The sequence below is a fragment of the Triplophysa dalaica genome, chromosome 9, assembly GCF_015846415.1.
Source record: "Triplophysa dalaica isolate WHDGS20190420 chromosome 9, ASM1584641v1, whole genome shotgun sequence".
Lineage (NCBI taxonomy): Eukaryota > Metazoa > Chordata > Actinopteri > Cypriniformes > Nemacheilidae > Triplophysa > Triplophysa dalaica.
In genome coordinates this window covers 4,423,202-4,438,303 of record NC_079550.1, presented here as the reverse complement: position 1 = coordinate 4,438,303, position 15,102 = coordinate 4,423,202, and the positions used below count along the sequence as shown (strand labels likewise).

At 36.5% G+C, this 15,102-nt stretch overlaps 1 protein-coding gene across 3 annotated transcripts in view; it reads left to right on the top strand.

Moving 5' to 3' along the window:
• The window catches only part of fgf12b (fibroblast growth factor 12b), a 35,466-nt gene that overhangs the window by 1,670 nt on the left and 18,694 nt on the right, over positions 1-15,102 (top strand). The window contains exon 1 of one of the 3 annotated variants that reach the window (XM_056757361.1): positions 9,690-9,920. The exons of 1 other annotated variant lie outside the window; for it this stretch is intronic. In XM_056757361.1, the coding sequence (XP_056613339.1) occupies positions 9,818-9,920 (103 nt within the window). In that variant the 5' untranslated portion in view covers positions 9,690-9,817. Of the gene's footprint in view, positions 1-9,689; positions 9,921-12,313; positions 12,652-15,102 lie in introns of those variants that run through there. One more of the 3 variants, XM_056757362.1, reaches the window with a different exon arrangement.

The window sequence follows — 15,102 nt, the reverse complement described above, 5'->3', positions numbered from 1 at the left end:
ATGGGCCGGTATGAGATTTTGACGGTATTGCAATTACAACACTAAAATGTTTTATTTTCAAATGTCTGCGTATGCTAACAACAACTTTTGAACTGGACACAAATATTTTTTATTTTTAACCAACATTCATAAAACATTTATGAAATGGAAAAAATAAACTCTTTCAATTTTTTTGTCATAGCCCATGTATTAGACATCAAACATTGCATTACATGACTTAATTATGTATTTTGTGTAAACACAGCTCATTCCTTAGCAAGGGAATCGCAGAAAATTGCGATTAGACGCAAAGATTAAACATCTTTAGAAAACATCCCTATTCGTAAGACGTTTTGGCGGTTCCCAGCTTGGTGTTGGCATTGGATAATACCCCGTTTTTCAAGCTCCCTAAAGTGCATCTGTCCATCAGAATACTAATCCATATGACTTCAGGGGGGAAATTAATGTCTTTTTTAAAAGTTTTTGACTCTATTCAGCCAATATAGATTAGAGTTTAAACATTTTCAGATACTGTACTCAAATTGTCATTTATAGTACTGAAATAATAATCTTATTGGCACCACATTTTAGTATCTTGCACAAACACACAATCATACACATATATATATCAATGTCCTTACTAGTGAATATTAGACATATCACGGTTATATATGTTATGTATAATTCTGGATACTATATATATATATATATATAGTGTATTCTTATTATAGAATGTTCTAAACATTATGAAAGATTTGATCGAAAAGCAGTAAAGCACAACAAATCTAAATCAATAAATAGCATTATAGTGTTTAAATGTCTTTGATTTGTTTGTCTGTTTTATAAAACCAATATGCGAACATGTGTGTATTTTCTGAATTTAGTGACTATATGTTTACTGAGGTTTGTGTCTAACACACAACTGTATTCTTGATGCTTTGAGCCACTGGGAATCATTTGCAGCTAAACTGATGACAACAAAGATTCACTATTAGTGAAGAAATTATGCGAGTTCTGACATCAGTTCTTAATGTATGTAGATGTCAAAAGACTGTGTGTGACAGAGTTGTGGGTTAGTAAAGTGTGTAGAGCGTTAGTTTATTGTCATTAAAAAATACATTGCTGTAATGTCGGTATCCTGCTCTGTTTTCTGTTCATGGAGAGCTTCTATGGTGAGTGCAGTTATATTATAGAGGCGGTTATGTTGGACGGCAGGCAGTGTGTGTGTGTGGGTAAACTGAGATCTCTGCGGTTGACGCTGCAATTGATTTTGGCTCTGACTATCAAACGACCAGACGACAAAGCTAAACACTGTCTCACACACACATTGTTCTCTATCAGTGTATCTACATGGTGGGTGAATCAATGCAAATCATTTTTTAAGGTTGTTTCATTTCTGAGGTAGTAGTGTTTTTACTGTTATTACAAATTATTTGGGCATTAGGGTGGAAGCAGTTCTTTGTGAGATTTGAACAGCAGGTGGCACAATAGAGCAACAGAAACCTGCACCAGAATTACAGTTGAGAAGGAGATGTGACGGTATATATATATATATATATATATATATATATACAGTGATGATAAAATGACATCATAAATTTCAAACGTTTATTATGAGCAACATTTATGTCAAACAGATTTCTATGGTGGAGCAGAAGTGAAATGACTTTGTTGTGTGTTTCATTGGTGTGAACTACTTTTTGTTGACCTCACAAATCCTTGAATTTATATCTTGACTCTTCGATTGATCTGAAGAACACACACACACGCAATGTTCTGATGTTAACTCATCCATCTAAAAGAGGACGTTCTATAGACTTCTAGAGATTGTTTACATAGCTAAAGCAATATTTTTTCAGCAGTCTTGCTAACATGTTCTGTGTCATTACATTTTTCACCAGACTAATGTGTCTGCACATCAGCTCTATGAATTATTAACACACACAGAAAACTTTGTCCTTTAACAGAATGAGTCTTAGAATCTCTCTCCACATCCTGACACTCTCTCAAGATTTAAGCTTCAAAGAACCTTTATAGGCATGATAAAACCATTTTTTACATTGCCAAATTACATAAAAATAAAATAAAAACATGCACAAATACAGATTAAGATCAAATAAAAGTATATATACATCAAGATATACTCTCTCTCTCTCTCTCTCTCTCTCTCTCTCTGTTTGATTTAGACAGTAGTCATCTTTGATCTCTCTCTCTCTCTCTCTCTCTCTCTCACACACACATACACACACACACATTTTCTTCTCTTATTTGGATCTACACGACAAGCTACAAAAACAAAATCAAAAAATCTTGGGTCAGTTTGCAAGATGACAGGTAGTCATATAGCTCACACTTTCACAATTGCTTATTTGCGTAACATTTTACAATCAAGGATGGACACAACTAGGATAGACAAATATTTGTTTCCATATTGGCATACTCCCTATACTGGCTGAGACTGAACAAAAGTGTTTTTTTGCCTTCTTTTTTGAAAAATCCACTCAACTGCAGGGGGGGATCTCTAGGCACATCATGATGCGATTTGATTACAATTCAAAGGGCTGCGATGCGATGATAAAACGATTCTTGATGCATCTTTTTTCCTATACAAATTTTCTTGTGACTATTAAAATCAAAGTATTTGTAATCACCCAGACTGATTTTACTTCCAATATCCTATATTAATAAAACTAATGGAAGTGATTTGGCAAGTCAACTGGAAGGTTACATTTGCCAGCATTGCAAAAAAACAACAACAGGAAAAGTGACTGCCCTCAGTGCACCTGTAGGTTCATACAGAATGTAGTATATAAATGCAGATTTCAGCATGTAATGATAGCTAAAATAAAATAACAGACTTTTAGGCAACATCATCCTGTTATGTGCAATGAGCAATACAATCCAACAGAAAAAGAAAACCATATAAATGCTTGTGTACTGCAGCATATTCTGAATGACAAGTAACATACTAAGCTGCTCTTAAATTTCATTTACATATAGTAATAGACTTCTTACCATCATCCTCCTGTTATGTGAATGACTGCAGCATGTCCTGAATAACTTGTAACATACTTAGCTGCTCTTATACACAAATTAATACCAGAGTTAGGGAGTTTTCAAACTCTAAAAGACCCAAACTCAGACCCCTTTAAGTGGACCAAATAAAAAGTCAGACAGATCTCTCCTTTTTTTCTTTTCACAGGTCATTTGTATTATGCATTTCTCCAACTCGCCCTTTATTTTTTTTAAAGCATCATTTACACATTGAATTAGCACTTTACATCTTTAACATTTTTAAGAGCTTTAAGAGGTGTACAAGTTGAGAAATATATGACAATGCGGTTAATTTACAGTCAGATCCTTTTACACGTGCACTGTACTTACTTATCACAAGAGAGAGAGAATTGAACAGGAAAAGCAAGGGAGCCGAGATCAGTTTGTGTTCACAATGCATGTTTTTAGAGAACCGTGCCATAAGCTTAAAGGGAACCGTACCCATACCACCTCCTCAGATGGTCTCGGTTCGGTTCGCTTTCAAGGGTTCTGAGATCGTTTTCAGTGTTCACATATGGGCCTAAAACCCAGTGGACCGTGCTCAGACCCCTGAAAAGGACCAAGTGTGAAAACGCTCTAAGACAGGCACGGCTTGACATTAAGCATTGTCATGTGGTTGTCCTTCGGTCAAGTAAACTTGCCCGAGTACAAAAATTACTTGTCCAATGATTAAAAAATATATTTTCTAAAGATATATTCATTTGAACTATAATATAATGTAATCAATATAATTGTTTCAGATTTAGATTGGTCAAGTTTGCTTCTAAGCATTTTAACTAGTGTCCGCTTTTGCTGACTGAATTTGGTTACAGGTCTACTATCCGTGACTGCTTAAAACAGGCAAGCAGTAATCATTATTAGTGTTAAGGCTGAAAGTTTACTTTTTGGGGGCATAGCACTGGTGCTACAGAGGTTTAAAGTTGGGTCAAACAGTAGTAGCACAAGTGTAAAACGTCTGTTGTCATCATTAAAAAAAGTATGCAAGTGCAGTTCATTATGAATAGGCAGGTAACTGACAAAAGACATTAATGTTACATACAGATGGATAAGTTAGGGCTATATAATTTTTAGACTACCTAAATTTGTTTAAATTTTTAAATTTGTTTTTCCTTTTTCTTTACAATAATGGTATATTTGTCCACATAAATTACTGTAGTATGCTATAGTATTTACTATAGTAAACTGCATATAACAAAATTATTAGATACTATAGTGTTTTTGAACTATACTATAGTTTACAGTGTTTAACAATTTACTTCAAGGGCACCACAATATTCACTAGCAAATACCATAGAACACAGTGTTCAATTTAACGGGACTTTTACTTTGACAGGTCTTCGGGGAGACGCTTGAGTTTTTCTGTGTTTGCCTATAAATTCACTTAAAAAGTGAAACGCTCGTAAAATAAACTCACAAAGCAATTCTGGAGATGAAGCTCATGTGTTCATATCCTCATACAGATGCAGTTAAATTCTCGACCATAACTCGTGTTGTTTGTTAAACTGTACACATTCACTCAGACACGGAGATGAACCAGAGGACATTTAAATAACACGATTCCGCATCAAGTTACATGGACTCAGTGCTGTGCGCCACTGATTATTGTCAAACACAAACAAGCACAACCACAACAAACACACTTCACACAAACATGCAGCTCTGTTTAATGCACATATTCTTATTATTCTACATATTTGTCACACTGTGTTTTTTTTCAAGTTACTTGACCGGTAGGGCACGTACAATGCTCTCTCAGTACGTACCAATCATTCACGTGTGACATAATAAACATTTAGAAAATCTGCATCCTGATCTTAGAATCGCATTTTTCTCATACCCCTACCTTTGATCACATTCTTTCTTATGCTCATGACCTAAACTTCCAAATACTAAGGTGATTAACTTAAAATGATTGTCAAGTTGATGAATAGCTTCCACCAATGCCTGATAATTCAGTAGTTTGTAAAGATAACAGGTGTCCAAATACAGATCACAACAGCCGACCTCAATGACAAATACCGAGTTCAAAGTCTCATTTACATTCACAATGTCGGGAGGATTTGGAATGTTTTTAAAATATTCTCTGTCAACTACAGTTGTGTTCAAAATTATTAAACCCCCACTGAAATTGATTGTTTTGGTCGGTTTGACATTGATTATGATCATTCAGTCATCCTGCTTACAATTAAATCAAAGAGGCACGTGTAGGTCAGACAAATATAACATAACATTTATAATGAAATAACCACAAATTTCTTTTCTGAGCTCACATCATTATCAGTTTTATTCAACCCCCAAGTGACATTCAATCTTAGTACTTAGTACAACATCCTTTTAGAGTTATAACAGCTTTTAAATGTGAAGCATAGCTTGACACAAGTGTCTTGCAGCGATCTACGGGTATCTTCGCCCATTCATCATGGGCAAAAGCCTCCAGTTCAGTCACATACTTAGGCTTGCGCACTGCAACTGCTTTCTTTAAGTCCCACCAGAGGTTCTCAATCTGATTTAAGTCTGGTGACTGCGATGGCCACTTCAAAATGTTCCAGCCTTTAATCTGCAACCATGCTCTAGTGGACTTGGAGGTATGCTTGGGATCATTGTCCTGTTGAAAGGTCCAACGTCTTCCAAGCCTCAGGTTTGTGACGGACTGCATCACATTGTCATCCAATATCTCCTGGTACTGAAGAGAATTCATGGTACCTTGCACACGCTGAAGCTTCCCAGTACCTGCAGAAGCAAAACAGCCCCAAAGCATGATTGACCACCGCCATGCTTCTCAGTAGGCAAGGTGTTCTTTCTTCATAGGCCTTGTTCTTCCTCCTCCAAACATAGCGTTGATCCATGGGCCCAAACAGTTCTAATTTTGTTTCATCAGTCCACAGAACACTATCCCAAAACTTCTGTGGTTTGTCCACATGACTTTTGGCATACTGCAGTCGACTCTTTTACATTACATTACATTACATTACATTACATTACATTACATTTACATTTAGTCATTTAGCAGACGCTTTTATCCAAAGCGACTTACAAGTGGGGTAGATAATGGAAGCAATTAGGACAGCATAAGTACAACAAAAGCATAAGTGCAATCAAAAAGAAGACTAGTCTCATATAGCCTAACACAGTATACGGAACCATTCATTCATACATTTTTTTTTTTTTTAGAGTAGAGAAGTAAAGAGTTGAGAAGAAAAGAGTCAGAACAGATCAGTCAGATGTTGGCGGAAGAGATGTGTTTTCAGGCGTTTCTTAAAGATGGCTACAGAATCTGCAGATCTTGTAGCAGTGGGCAGATCATTCCACATATGTGGAACAGATCCGGAGAAGGTGCGCGAGAGAGATTTTTTACCTTTATGGGATGGCACCACAAGACGTCGTTCGTTTGCAGAGCGTAGGGATCTGGCGGGTACATATGTCTGCATTAGCGATTTAAGATCTCTTCTTATTCTTTGGGGACAGCAAGGGGGTGCGCCTGGGAGTTCTGGCATGCAGGCCTTCATTACGCAGGGTGCGCCGTATTGTCTGAGCAGAAACTTCAGTACCCACATCTGACAAATCTTTTCTCAGTTCCTCAGCAGTCACACGGGGACTTTTCTCCTCTCTACGCTTCAGGTAGTGCACAGCAGTCGAAGTCAGCATCTTCTTTCTGATGTCATCTAATTGATCTAATTGATGTCACTTTAGTTGCATATGGTTCTTTAAGAAGTCCTTGTAGGATTTCATTCTGAATACAATTACAAATGTACACTAAATTCCCTAAAACCATTTACAGCATTGGGGGTTGAATAATTTTGAACACAACTGTATGTTCTGATGTAACCAGTTCAATTCAACAGTAGTATGTGGGCAATTCTTACTGTTTTTATGTATTGTTTCCAAATCCTTTGCAATCAGATCAACCGGACGATTGTGTTTGGCTACATACACACAACGTCCTTTATAACAACAATATAAAGATGTGAGCAACTGTTTCATGATTTTTATGTAACAGCTAGGCAATGGGGGTTGTACTTTAATGGATACCAAGTTGACAGATCGTACATAGTTGGAAGACATAGTTGTAGTTAAGCTTAGATCATAAAAATTGAATATCCTCTGAAATTGAAGAATTTGTCAAGGCAGAAAGAGAAACTGAATGGTCAGCTGATTGGAGAAATGCTAATTTTCCCCGTAGTTTCAATCTCATCCAGTGCTGGGCACTTTGTGTTCTTTTGAGGTGAAGAAGGGCAGCTCTTACATTGTTGGTATGTAGTTGACAATGTTCACTTTCAGTGTTGAATACCACTAGAGTAGAAATATGCAGGGCTGTTATTATGCTCTCATTAAGGTCCACTACCGCCCCATCAGGTCCCTGCCAAGAGAGCTGCAGTCCTGTACATTGGCAGAGAACATTTAAATCCAGCCAATTAGAGCGTACGCTAAATCCTGTTGCTCGGTACATCTCGGTAAGACTGGAAAATAACATCTCGAGTTGTATGGCTGTTGTGGCATTTTCTCACTAGCTTTACTATTTCATTGTTTAGTATTACAAGAGTATCTCATGTAATATGGACATTCACACACAAATACACATGCACACACACACGGAAAAGGCTTAAATAGGAGTCCTCAAATACTTCAAACAAGCTCTGTCCATTCGGTGTGATAATCATAAGAAATATCAACAGTTCATGAATGTTGTAATAAGGTGTTTATTACAACATTTATTATTACAACATTCATGAACTCTTGATATTTCTTTTGAATACCTGTCTGTGTGTCTTTTAAATCAGAAAGACAATATGAAAGCACATATCCACAGTAGTATACTTAAGCTATTTAAGAGAATTACATTTCGTTTTAACCGATAAATGTGAGTGTGTGTTTGATTAGTAACAACTTTGTTATATTTTAATTTAATATAATTTTAGTCATTTGGCAGACGCTTTTATCCAAAGCGACTTACAGTGCACTTATTACAGGGACAATCCCCCTGGAGCAACGTGGAGTAAAGTGTCTTACTCAAGGACACACTGGTGGTGGCTGCTGGGATCGAACCAGCAACCTTTTGATTTACCATTTCATTGGTTTAAATCACTAGACCACCATCTCACAGATGGTTATATGACACTATTTGTGTTGCACTCTGCTTGTATCAACACAATGCTCACCAACTTCTTATGAATCTGAAAACCAGCAACACTTTGAAGTGTCAGGCAGTGACACATTGATGGTCCGATGTTATCAAACAGGAATCTTGTTTGGGCTTAAACATCGAGAACAGAAATATTACCCCCAAATATGATTAACCTTTTGTGAGGGACCCCCTTTTCTAAAATATATATCAATCTATATTTTTTTCTGTGTAAAGAAATGTTTAAAAATGTGTTGGATAAATTATAAATAGAATATTATAAAGACAACGCAGTGTTTCTAAACCTTAATAGTTACAACAATTTCACTTTGAGTCTGAATAAAGAAACTATAGTAAGAAAAACTCACTAGAAAGATTCAAATATATACAAATCTGGAAACTATCCATAGCAAAAAAGCAAATAAACATTGAATTCTGATTTCTGGGGGACCCCTTGCATACTTCTGGAGGCCTCCTGTGTTCCCCGGACCCCAGTTTGAAACCCCCTGGGTTAGAACACAGTGTCAGTAAAACAGTCACAGTGGCCTGAAATGATCCTGATGGTGCAGTGAGACTGCAGAGACATCTGCTGCTCGATTGTAGAACAACATCCATCAGCAGCCTAACACACAAACATTAATACATTCACATGCTCTCCATGATGACACAGCTTCTCCAACAAACACATATCGACTTTCATGTTTACAAATGCATTCTTCTAACATTTACCCTCTAAACTAAAGCTGCGTGCATGTGCATGCGTGTGTGTGTTATAGAGGAATGTTTAAGCACATTACTTTCTGTCTGTAAACAGCATTATAAATAGCCGTCGCTCTCAGTAACATTAACTTACACTCTCAGAATAGATGTCTTCATCTCTATTACACACCCTTGAACCCCAGAAACAATTTCTCATGGCTGTTTCAATTACAGACAAACTTAATTGTCTATAATGGATTATGGTTCAAAAGTGTGTTCATAGGTGCAAGTGTGTTGGAAGCAGTTAAATGCACCACACTGCACACAATACATTTCTTACAATAACTTTAGATATTTAATTAAAGATATCAAAAAATTATAAAATGAATTTTCATGCTTAAAACAAGAACAAATTTTCATGCCATTTGGGTAAGAAAAACAAAATTGAATAAACTTAGCAAAAAACATTTTTTGTTTCAAGCATAAACTAACTTAGTTTTGATACTTTTTTCAGAAAACATGATTTAGTATCCTAAATCTTGATTTAAGATTTTTTTTATATTTGTACCAGACAAGACAAAAACACTATTTTTAATTTTTGCAATGCCTGATTAAATGGACAAATACCTTTTTATAAACACACAAACACACACACAGACTGTTTAAACTTTCATAGGCAGTAGAATATACAGCAAAGTGTGCACCCCCAGAACACACATACTCACACATATACCCGAACATTAACTGTGGCCGACACACACGTCTCTGTTACAGACACACCCCCACTAACACACACACATTTGCACAGGCAAATATCAGAGGCATACAGACAAACTCATTCGTTGGACATTTAGATGTTTTACATATGGAGACTTCAGACTAAAACACTCCTAATACAGATCAGATAAACACACAAACTCTAAAGGTCCTGTCAGAGGTGTAGCGTTTGTGTGTGCGCGCGCGGTGATGACACGTTACTGTAGTCTGTTCCGTCGTCTGCTGTCTAACAGTAAAGGTGAAGATGAAGAAGAGGCTGAAGGACCAGCAAAGATCATCAAAACTGAACCCGGTCAGTTTCTCTGAGGTTAAATATCTTGGTTTGATAAGCAATGATGGTGTTGGGTTACAGTGAGTTTCAGCGGCAGTCTTTAAGTCAATGTGAAGTTTAAAAACGACTCGATCACACTTTTAAATTCAATTTTGGTTTAAATAATGTTTATTATTGCATGTTATTTTAAGATCAAGTCCCACAACTTGTTATTTCTGTCTGAATATTGTTTTCCTATCAAAATCATGTCACATTATGGAAGAAATCAGATGTGAATGATTTCAAGATGGTGTTGTGTGAATGTTGCTCATTTCAGATTTCCGCTGTGGCTAAGCACTTATTTAAACTTCAGTTGCATGATATCTTTGGATCTGTTTCATGAGGATAGTTGTGTTGTAAGAAACTGTAAGTAAGTCGAATCATAAAAGGTTTTGATTGAAGTCCGGGTGAATCAATTAACTAAATTGTGTTTGGTTTTTAAATTTGGGGTCGAATTTGAGCTTTGTTTTTAACTGAAATTAAGCAGACATGCTCCTCGGGTGCAGCAGGTCGCTTACTGAGACACAGAATTGATTGGTTTAAGATCTAGCTGTGTGTTTGTATTGTGATGCCATTTAAAGGGATAGTTCGCCCAAAAATGAAAATTCTTTCATCATTTACTCATCTTCGAGTTGTTCCAAATCGGTATAAATTCCTTTGTTCTCATGAACATAGAGAAAGATATTTGGAAGAATGAGTTTAACCATTCAGATTTTGCCACCCATCTACTCCCATAGCAGGAAAAAAATACAATGGTAATCAAAAGTGCCCCAGAATAGTTTCCTGTATTCTTTCAACAGAACAAAAAAATATCAAGTAATTTTTTTACTATGGGAGTCAATGGGGGTCAAAATATGTCTGGTTATAAGCACTCTTTCAAATATCTTTCTCTGTGTTCATCAGAACAAAGGAATTTATGCAGATTTGGAACAACTCGAAGGTGAGTAAATGATGACAGAATTTTTGGGTTAAGTCTCCCTTTTACATGAACACAACAAATTAGAATTCTTGATGATGATGAAGAGGAGATTACTGTGTGTGTGTGTGTGTTTGTGTGTCTGTTGTGGACGCTCAACCCTGTATATAAATACACAGATAAGTGTATCAATTTCACTCTCCGGTTTCTCACGCCATTCTTTCCTGTGAAATGCCATGATCCCCATGTTTGACCTTTTGACGTCGGCCCTTAATTTACTCTGTGTTCGTGTGTGTGGTCTTAATGACATCATTATGCTCAAGGACATCGAGGTCTTACGCACCTATACACATTTTTTATTGTTGTTGTGGTTGTAGTGAAGCCTTTCTATGTGTGCTTCCAGGACATGTTTTCATTTATGTTATTATTACTCAACATAATATTTACTTATGTGTGTGTCTGTGTGTACAGCTGGGTTTTCTAATTTTAGCAATTTCCTCACTTCGTAATTGCTCTGTAAGAGAGAAAACATATTTTACGAAGTAACAAAGGCTCCATGTTTCAACTACCATTTTGGCAAAAGCATGTAAATAGAGCAACATAATAGGGGGTCTGCTGTAGGATGCAACCTGATCTTGGCAAAAATCATATTACAATCTCATTGATGCTGTTGATTACATATTGATCAATCAATCATCTTAATGTTATTAATATTACAATTATTGCATTAGTATGTTCATTTATTATATTAGTAGTTATATTATAAAATAATATATATTATGGTAACATTTTATTGTATTATTAAATATTAAAATAATATAAAAATATATTTTTTGTTAATTTACTTAATCAATTCTATTAAATGTTAATTTAAAAACTAAATAAACGCATTTAAATAAACCTAAAGGCTAATTTGAGATCAAAATAAAGAAAAAATTAAAGCAAACATATAAGTTTCAATAACCTGAAGCACATTTAGCTAGTTTATTGAAGTTAACTACATTATAATGGCTATTCATGAAACATGGTTGGAGCAGAATGAAATAAATGAATTCCGGGCCCGTCCAGAGTCACCCACGCGCGTCACGGGAGCCCCGGTGCGATGACGTCTCCGACAGGCTGCCAGAAGTTCCGAGTGGTTTTGTGGTTCCCCCAAGTGTCTAAACCTTCATCACCTCTCCAGACACATTTCCAATTAATATAAACCTATCAGTTTATGTCTAATCTGATGCTCGAATTCCTTTTTTGATCATAGTTGGGTAAATTCACATTTTAATAAATAATCAAAACAATACTCACTTACATGTTAAAATATGTTATAACAATTTAATATAATGTAATATGTACATATAATATACATATAATATATAAAGAGTGTTCAGCGTGCTCTTAATTCGTTTTAAACAAGTCCATTTGCCTGACGTCAGCGAACCCCCGCTACGTCACCACCCACGCATCACCGCGAGGCTCAACGTCTTCCCTCACGCCCCACGCGAAATAAGCGTTGAATAACGGCCATTAGCTCATTGCGATGATCAACTGGCTGGATTTACGGTTATCCCCGTGCAGATCGTGAGAATGTGCCCATGTAGCGCGTGTGAGTCTTTTGTCTGCGGCGCGCGGAATCGGGACCGGAGCGCGTGAGATGATGAGAATGATGATGAAGGAGACTCTGTGAGCGGTACTGTGTGTGACGGGATTTGGCAATGAGGATTGCGCGGCTGCTCCGGCAGAAAGGAGCGCACATGCTGCGGTGTCTGTGCGCGCAGAGAACCGAACCTAGCGACACCGACACCGGTGAGACACTGCGGACTCATTCACGCACTCACACTAGTTTAACACCTTTTATAGACCTTAAGAGTAATAATATTATATAAAATAATTTTATTATAATATCTACCTTTAAACCAAATTCTCACACGAATCTGTTGACATTTGTGAAATTTCAAAAGATATAATCTGTGGAATTTATGTAATTTAAAATGTTGAGGACCACCTGTATTCTTAGAAGTTGGTTTTATGTTTCACGTTTCTCTATTATTTTTTGTATGTTTCAGTCTTGTTGTTCTTTAATTGGTCTCAACAAAATAGCTTAGATAGACAATGGTTTTTAGACTCTCTTAACTTAATATGGTAAAAAAAATTGGTGATGTCATAGTGTATTTCATTTTTTTTATGTCATTAATCACTTTTGCATATGTAGTTCTGAATATTGTCAACTAAAAGATATCAATAATTTGATATTTAGAGTTTGAATATCTGCGTCTTATGCCTTCCAAAAGTTTCCGTTGACAGAAAGTGTTTTAGATTGAATGTTAGATTTTTCATCTAGTGTCAAAACCCTACTAAGACCTTTCTCTCTCTAGTGATTCTTTAAAGAGTTAAACAAACCCTACATACGAAATTCATGCAGTTTGCTAAAGCAAGTATCAATAGGACTGTCACTCACAGTGGGTTAGTGACCACAGCACCCGCTTGCTCTTTGCGTGAGCATCATTATTGCTGTTGAAATTAATAATTGTTGTTAAAAGGATAGATCACCCAAAAATGCAAACTCTGTCATCATTTGATCCAAACCTATATACTTTTCTTTGTTCTGCTAAACACAAAGGAGGATATTGGGAAGAATGTCAGTAACAAAACAGATCTCATCCCCCATTTACTGCCATAGTAGGGAAAATAAATTCTAATGGATTCAATGGGGTTGAGATCTGTTTGGTTACTGACATTCGTCCAAATATCTTCCTTTGTGTTTAGCAGAACAAAGAAATGTAAATAGGTTTGGAACAACCTGAGGCCCATTAAATGATGAAATAATTAGCATTTTTCTGTTGTGGTGCCACAGGTGCATTGTGGGATGTCATCTTGTGTCTTTGTCTGGTTTTAGAATGCAGCAGTGGATTAGGCCCCACACACACAATAGCTTGAAATCAAAATTCACATACATGTCGTTTAAAACCGATTCTAACTTTTTTGGTTTTCACTTTTATTTACACTTGAAATGTGGCGCCTGGCTCACAGACCTTCAAATCTAACGTCTTCTTAGCTGCTGCTGGGGCCTTATGGGATAGAAAACAACCGTGCAATAAGATTCGGCTGTTGTTCGCTGCGTCACGTGACAGAGCACTCTGACGTCCTGCTCATTCAACACTTGATATAAAGATGCTTCAGAAAGATCATTGTAGTGTTTCGAAAATGTGATTTCAAATTAATTGCATCAGTGAGCTGAAAGCCATTCCTCTGTTGCCATGGAAACCGCATCTCATTTGTGTAAGGGTTCATTTCGCAACTGAGGTCCTGTGTGCGAGCTTCACGTTTGTACTCAAATGTACTTGTTTAGGGGTCGACTCGGGAAAAGCATCTGTGTAATGGTCTGGTAGAAATAATTCATGACTCTGGTTATTTTTAGCAGCCTGACCTTGATTTTCGAGCGTTGTTGTTTAAACGCTGTGAATGTGAGAGTGGATCTGGTTAATAATTCTCTTATCAAGAGCATCACATCACGTTATATCCCAGTACACACACCCTTCAAATAAACCTGCGTTAACTGGGCACATTTCCCAAACTGATGTGTTATCACAGCTACTTCCCAACATGGTTACTGTGGCAACTGTCCCTGTGTCACTGGCAGGGATGCCGTTGCGTTACGGCGACGTCAGTGATTCACCTCTACTATTGCGCCAGTTAGACATTTGCTCTCAATTTGCATTTAGAAAACTGTGTATGTTGTGCATGTTGAAAGCTGTCAATACGGACTCGATCAATTTGATCGTTGTATAATTTGTTAACGTTGTGTTTTTTTTCTATTAATCCACAGGATTTATACATGGTGTTAGTTTTGTCTCTAAGAGTGTGAGAAAGAGAGAGAAAGAGTGTGTTAGGGTTGTTAACAATTAACCGACATTGATATTATTTAATTGATTAAGCTTGTTTGATCATTGACTTGAACACAAATGCGATGAGGTGACACATGCGAACAGGTGGTGAAAAACTGCATATTAAAGGGATTAAGATCATGAAAAAAACAGCTGCGGATATTCTATTATGTGGTGCGTTCTGTTTGTTTCTTATTCATGATTAATCAAATTTTTCTTTTTTTTAAATTGTTTCCTAATATTCACCGAAATGTACATCTCTTGCCTGTGTGTATGTGTGCCTGTTTGTAAGAGATTGTGAGGCTGTTTACAAAGATTTGTGTGTCTGATTAAATTTACAGACCTACATGATCAGTAATGCTTGAATGGACCT